Source organism: Austrofundulus limnaeus, unplaced genomic scaffold, assembly GCF_001266775.1.
Source record: "Austrofundulus limnaeus strain Quisiro unplaced genomic scaffold, Austrofundulus_limnaeus-1.0 Scaffold318, whole genome shotgun sequence".
In the NCBI taxonomy this organism is placed as follows: Eukaryota; Metazoa; Chordata; class Actinopteri; order Cyprinodontiformes; family Rivulidae; genus Austrofundulus; species Austrofundulus limnaeus.
The window spans coordinates 531,691-538,277 of NW_013952720.1; the positions used below are offsets into that span (position 1 = coordinate 531,691).

At 46.7% G+C, this 6,587-nt stretch overlaps 2 protein-coding genes across 2 annotated transcripts in view; one reads left to right on the top strand and one right to left on the bottom strand.

Annotated features, from left to right (window-relative positions):
* The window catches only part of brf1a (BRF1 general transcription factor IIIB subunit a), a gene marked incomplete at its 5' end in the record, with an annotated part of 31,123 nt that overhangs the window by 1,122 nt on the left and 23,414 nt on the right, over positions 1 to 6,587 (top strand). The window contains 1 exon segment of the mRNA XM_014022101.1: positions 383 to 455. Within this exon segment, the coding sequence (XP_013877555.1) occupies positions 383 to 455 (73 nt within the window).
* On the bottom strand, positions 1,081 to 6,486 carry LOC106527268 (BTB/POZ domain-containing protein 6-B). Its single transcript, XM_014022102.1, has 4 exons — positions 5,378 to 6,486; positions 4,297 to 4,387; positions 4,067 to 4,185; positions 1,081 to 2,364 (listed from the first exon to the last, which is right to left on the bottom strand). Exons 1-4 carry the CDS (start codon positions 5,791 to 5,793, stop codon positions 1,332 to 1,334), a joined length of 1,659 nt encoding a protein of 552 aa, XP_013877556.1. The 5' UTR covers positions 5,794 to 6,486; the 3' UTR covers positions 1,081 to 1,331.

A 6,587-nucleotide genomic window follows, 5' to 3' on the forward strand; every position in this document is an offset into this window, starting at 1 on the left:
CACCTGTTTTATCACCTGTTTTATCACCTGTTTCCTCTACAAAACTCTTGATTTGATTTTTCAGTCAGATTCAAAGAAATCCTAAAGTGGACGTTGTTGTTTTCTCCCAACTGTTGTTGTTTAGCAGCAGACTGTGAACAAATGTTACAGACCACAGCTGATGTGAAACTAYTCTATTAAAAATAAATAAAAAGATCCACATGGTTCAGAACTGACAAACACTGAAATTATAGATAGAATATACTTAGTTTTAGTTATCGTTTTCATTTTATTACAGTTTTTATTTATTTTAGTAACTAAAATGTGTTTTCAACTTCAGTTTTTGTTTAGTTTTAGTGAACTCTACTAACCCTGTCTGGTTCTGACTCTGTTTGGTTCTCAGGTCAACGTCTACATTTTGGGGAAAACCTTCCTGCTTCTGTCCAGAGAGCTGTGCATCAATGCCCCCGCCATAGGTACCATCCTCTTCCTCACAGCTCCTCACTCTTCATCACACAACAGCTCTGAGCTTCTGTCACCAGGCTCTTCCTCAGCTTTTATTCTGAAAGGATCTAACGTTTTTCTGTTTACAGTTCGTTTTATGATGTCGTCATATTTTTCAGCTGAGTTTCAGGGTTTGGTGAYGAAATAAAATAATTTAATAAGAAAAGAGGGATTTTCATCTAAACGCTTTAAAATCTTGGGTTTTTATAAAAACAACACAAATTCCCAAAAACTAAACCGAATAAAAAGATTTCTTAATGTAATAAAATCAGATGTTTAAACTAAGAAATGTTATTTAAATAAGATTAATGACAGCAGCACATCTACAGTTGAATTTATTTAAAACAGATGAGTTAACTGTYCCATCCTGAATAAAATCAGATATTTTATTCTGTTTCTATTTAATTTATTTTCATGTTTTCWGAATTTAAACATTTTAACACTGAGAGTAAAACCCTGCAGCAGGAAGTTTAAATCTTTAAAGAGGCGCCTGTTGTGTGTCAGGAACACAGTCCAGACTTTGACCTGTGACCCCAGCAGGAGGAAGCAGGGGTGCAGCTCACAGAGGGTGCTGCAGCACAAACAGCTGGACTCGGATCAGAACCGTCAGCTTTATTTTACACAACAGCTTACACACAACCCAGAGTTTCAAACGGGTTCTGGAGCGTCTCTAGAACCAGAACCATCAAGTCCGCTGCTAGAACTGCAGAGAGTTCTGGTCCGGTTCGGCCCGACTCACGAACCCAGCAGGACCCAGCAGGACCCAGCTGGAGTCGGTGTTTAAATAAAAAAATAAATAAAGTCGAGCGGCTGCGGGGCGTCCAGCCAGCGAGGGGCTAACGGGGGTCTCAGGAGTARAAGACCAGCTCTGGGATCTGGCCCCCCTGGACCCCGGTCCCRTTGGTGCTGTCCGAGGAGCACTGGAACTGGAAGGTGACCCCCCCACACTGCACCTCGGTCATGCCCTCCTGGCCGAAGTAGCTGAGCTCGCTGCCGTCCAGAACCACGCTCACCGTGTAGAAGGCGTCCTGCTCCACCTGCACCGGGTGCTCGAACCACACGGGGAAGGTRCCGCTGGAGCCGTCCGACACGAAGCGGGTCAGGTTCTGGGCCAGCGTGGCGCCCTGCCGCTTCAGCTCGATCCGGACGCCGTACTCGGCCTTGCCCCCGCTGGAGCCGTAGAGGCCCAGGCCCGCCACGAAGACCCGCCGGTCCACGGCGAACTGGATGCTGTCGCAGCGCCCGCGGTACCGCCACTGGTTGCTGCGGTACGCCGAGGACTGGAAGCGGTGGCAGCGCTGGGGGGCCAGGCCCGTCCGGGGCGCCAGCGGGAAGTCCAGCGTGGGTTTGTGGGCGGCGGTGTACCACAGGAAGAGGTTGCGCGTCTCCTCCAGCGTCAGGATGTCGCGCTGCGCCGCGCCGTTGGCGAACTCCTCCAGGCTCATGGAGGGGATCCGCACCAGGAAGAGCGCCGGGCCCAGCACCTCCCTGCGGTTCTGGGCGCTGGGGGCCAGGCCCCGCCTCTTGCACTCGGCCGCAGCCCAGTCCACCACGGCCTCGAACACCACGGCCTCCTTGGCGTTGAGCGTCTCGCGCTGCAGGATGATCTCCAGCGTCTGCAGGTCGATCTCACAGAAGCCCTCGGAGCGCAGCGCCAGCTCGGCCTGCGCGTCGATCACCTCCCAGCAGCGCTGCGTCAGGTCCGGTTCCTCGAACAGCCGGCTCTGCGACAGCAGCACGCAGGCGTTCCGCGCCTCCAGGCTCGTCTCCAGGAAGCTGACGCAGGCCTTGGCCAGCGCCGGCACGATGTACTTCTTGGCGGCGTAGAGCGTGGCGAGCACCGTGTCCGCCTCCAGCTCGATCTCATCGCTGTACATGTACCTGAGGAGAGGACACGACCCGGTGTCATCCTGGTTCTGTTGGCTCGGTTCACAACAAACACCTGCCAGGTAGAGTTCTGTTTCCTGCTCTTAAAGTGTCTGTCATGTTTATATTTAAGAAAATTAGCATAAAACACACAATTTTACCCATTTTGTCACAAAACTGGCATATTTTCCTTTGAATTTGGCTCAGCCAAAGTGAAACAGGAAGTGACATCAAAGGGGAACTCAATAAAATCAACTCTGGTTTTTGTTTATTAAAATTTAAACATTAACTCTTCTTCATCTCTCTGATAGTGACTAAAAATAATCTAAAACAGTCTACAGTCTGTGTTTTTGTAACAACGCTCTGTTTACATCCAGACAATCCCCTTTGACATCACTTCCTGTTTCTTCCCATTTAAATATCTCAACAACTGTTCATCTCAGTGACATGAAATTTGTTTTGCAACGTTATCAATGCTATCTTTCCAAAAATGCATTAATGTTTATTACAAAAATTTGAAGTCGCAGACACTTTAAAGTGAGCAGAGATACTGAACTCTCTCACTGGAGTCAGCACAAGGTACAGCAGGCAGTTTTACTATATAATCAAATCACAGAAATAAAATATTTACAGTCCTGAGATCAGACTGTACCTGAGCTTTTCACAATGATTTTTTTAAAGATTGAAGAGTTGAAGGTATAGTTATCAAAGAGGCTTATAAATTAAATAAATTTAAACTGCCTGTGACATTAAATTTTTGTGATAAATATGAATGCACTTTTGTAAAGATAACATGGATAACACATTGCAAAAGCAATTTCATAMCACTGAGATGAACGGTTGTTGAAATATTTGCATGTGAAGAAACAGGAAGTGATGTCAAAGAGGAATGTCTGCATGTAAACAGTGTTATTACAACTGTAGAGAAGAATCTGATGTTTTTTTATTTTTATTCACTATCAGAGATGGAGAAGAGTCAGATCAAATAATAATGTTTCAATAAAGACCAGAGTTTTCTTTGTTAAAGAGTTCCCCTTTGATGTCACTTCCTGTTTCACTTTGGCTGAGACAAATTCAAAGGAAAATATGTCAGTTATGTGATAAAATTGGTAAAATCATGTGTTTTATGACTATTTTCCTAAATATGAAGATATTTTCTTTGACTTTTTGTATTTGAAGGACAGGCAYGTCACAGACACTTTAAAGTCTTAAAAGAAACTGAACTCATCGGTCTAAAAAACAAAGTCTTAATTAGCCTTAAAATGTCTTCAGTCAGTCTTTAGATTAGGATGATTGCAATTTGTCTCTAATACTAAACTTATTGGTAACTTTTTTATTGTGAATCTGGTCTTAAATGTAAAACTTTCAGCTGTAGCCCTGAGCGAGTGCTTCATATTAATATTTTAGGCTATAAATAATCAGTATACAATGAAATGACAGACATGAGTGTGATGTGATTATATAGTACAACTGCCTGCCATAGAWAACTCCAGACTGCTCAGTTCAAACTGCAACTTGTTGGCTCCACATCAGACTGCAGAGGGAGTTGAGTCAGTAAACTGTGATGAAGATGAAGGTGTTTGAAGAAGAACAAAGAGCTGAGAGAGGAGCAGCCCCCCCCCCCCCAGATGAGTAATCAGAAGCTTTGAAGTGACGCTGCCCTCTCTGCCTCTGCGTGGCGGGAGGGGTGGGGTGGGGTGGACGGCGGGACCCTTACTTCAGCAGAATTAGAAAAGCAGCAGGTTCCACATCTGGGATATGGATTTCGGGCTCCTCCTCCGCCAAGTCGCCGTAAAACATGGCGCAGAAGACGGAGCTTCCCACGGCGAGCACGTACTGAAGGGGGGGGTCAGAAAACACAAGAGTCTGTTTTTAGCTCAAAGCAACGAGGAAACGAGAACAATGCTCCGCTTGGAGACTTTCCCTGTGAACACCGGGGGGCTTTACCTTGTGTGCAGGGACCCTCTGTGAGGCCCCCAGGGGCCCGACAATGAAGTGCACGTCAGCCATCAGCTCATTGTTGAACATCAAGGCGTTCCTGAAAGAAGAGCACAGTGAGCCTTTCTGTCCTCCACACCTGGGTCAGAGTGTACCTGCTGCAGCTTCACATCATCTCTGATCAGATTATAAACTGAGATTAGCTTCTGTCCACAAATTAGAGCCTTTGGAGCACGATGACCACATTTTGAACTCCTTTTGAGTTTTTGTTATTTCTGTGCTTCATAAGATCTTCAGTCGTGTTGAATTGAAAATTTGATCAGTTGAATTTCTTTATTCAACAATTATTTCCTGAAAGATTCGTTGAAATAGGACCAGTAGTTTGTGAGATATTTTGCTAACAGACACACAAGATTTTGAATCGATAATGGACATATTTTTAATGGTTTTCGTATAATTAGCCCTCAGGTCTTGTTTGGGACAACTCTCAGCTACTACCACTCATGATTTTAGCTCATTATCTGTAAAATGAACAGATTCGTAGCTGTTTAACTGTTTTTTTGGGTTAGTTTGCTGTGGCGGCCATCTTGAACCGCGTTGACTACGAAACTCCATCAGTTGAATTTGTACATCTGATGTTTATTTCCTGAAAGATTCGTTGAAAAGTAACCAGTAGTTTGTGAGATATTTTGCTAACAGACACACAAGGCTCACTTGAACAGATAACGGCCAGATTTTTAACTCAGTTTTTGCACAATCGATTAGCCCTCAGAATATGTATTCGGGACAACTCTCAGCTATTACCACTCATGATTTTAGCTCATTATCTGTAAAGTGAACAGATTCGTAGCTGTTTCACTGGTTTTTGCGTTCAGTTTGCGGTGGCGGCCATCTTGAACCTGGTTGACTCCAGAAGTTAACCAGGTGTGGCTGCACATCCAGTGATTACTTCCTGAAAGTTTCACTAACATCTCTGCAGTGGTTCATGAGATATTTTGCTAACAGACAAACGTGATGTCCGGCTCTATGCGGCGGGCGATGATGAAGCAGAGGCCGGGTGTTGCGTGAGTCCAGCCGGGCWGTGTGTTACCTCTCCCGGAGGGTCGGGTGGCTGCACTGCCAGCTGCCCGGGGGCTCCGTGTTGTTGTTGGTGATGTTCTGCTGGGTGGTCGGGGTGGTGGCCGCGCTGTTTCCCACGCTGCTCCCCGGGCTCAGATGCACCTCCCCGGGYTTGTCCTCCACCGTGGTGCCGCTGGCCAGGCTGGTGGTGTCGGTGCCGGCGGCGGGGTACAGCTCCGCAGCCATCTTCTCCTCCTCCTGCTGCTGCTTCTGTTTCTTCTTGGTGCTCGTCAGGGACAGAGTCAGGATCTCAGAACATACCGGCAGCCTGCCCGGGAGCCCGCTGACCTTCCTGGACTTCTTCAGCGTTTCTGGGAGCAGGAACAGATAGGTCAAACACCTCATGATCCGGCCATGATGGAGCAGCCTACAGTCGGCCGTGGGCATCGGCTCCGGCGGCGGGGATCTCCGGGCTCAGACCCGGCGCACTAAACTGCTCGGTCCGAACTGAAGGGGGCTCTCCTGGACCGGAACCAACGATTTACCGTGTAGTCCTAATGCAGCGAAGTTAAACCCCCAGGAAATAAAAACCCGTCGGAGCCTCGGTGTGTAGTTCGTTTACCGAACAGAACCAGCCGTTTCCCCGGCAGTCAGCTCATCCTGTCCGGACTAAATGTCCTCTTAGCGCCGTTTGTTTTCCCTTTTTTCCAGCAGTAATCCGGTTAATCCAGCTGCTCCGGGTTTCTCTCTGCCTGCCTCCGCGTTAATCCTCACAAATATCCCTCCGTCTCTCTCTTTTTACCGAACAATCAAAGCGGACGAGCCCGCTGTGGTCCAACAGAACCATCCGGAGCCGAGGTTAATAATCATTTGTGGTGACTTTTTCTGCTCTGCTCTATTTTTACTGCTTTTTTCCCTTCTTTCCATCGGACGCCCAGGACTCACTGACAACCAATCAGATAGAAGCTCTGCTGCGACGTAAAACTGAGGGGAAGCTCCTCCCTTAGCGGCTCCGCAGAGTGCGTCACCGYTTTGTCTCCGCCCCCCGAGCTGTAGGGTGGGGGCGGGGCTACAGAATAAAAGCCCACAGAGATTTTTTGGTGTATTTTCTGGACATATTTGTATTTTTTTTAATGACTTCTAACTTTTAATTTGCTAATATTTAGTTGTTTTGTCTTTAAAATTTGTTTTTTGCCTTAAAAAGGCCCTCTCATTGATTTAAATATTACTAACAATAAGAA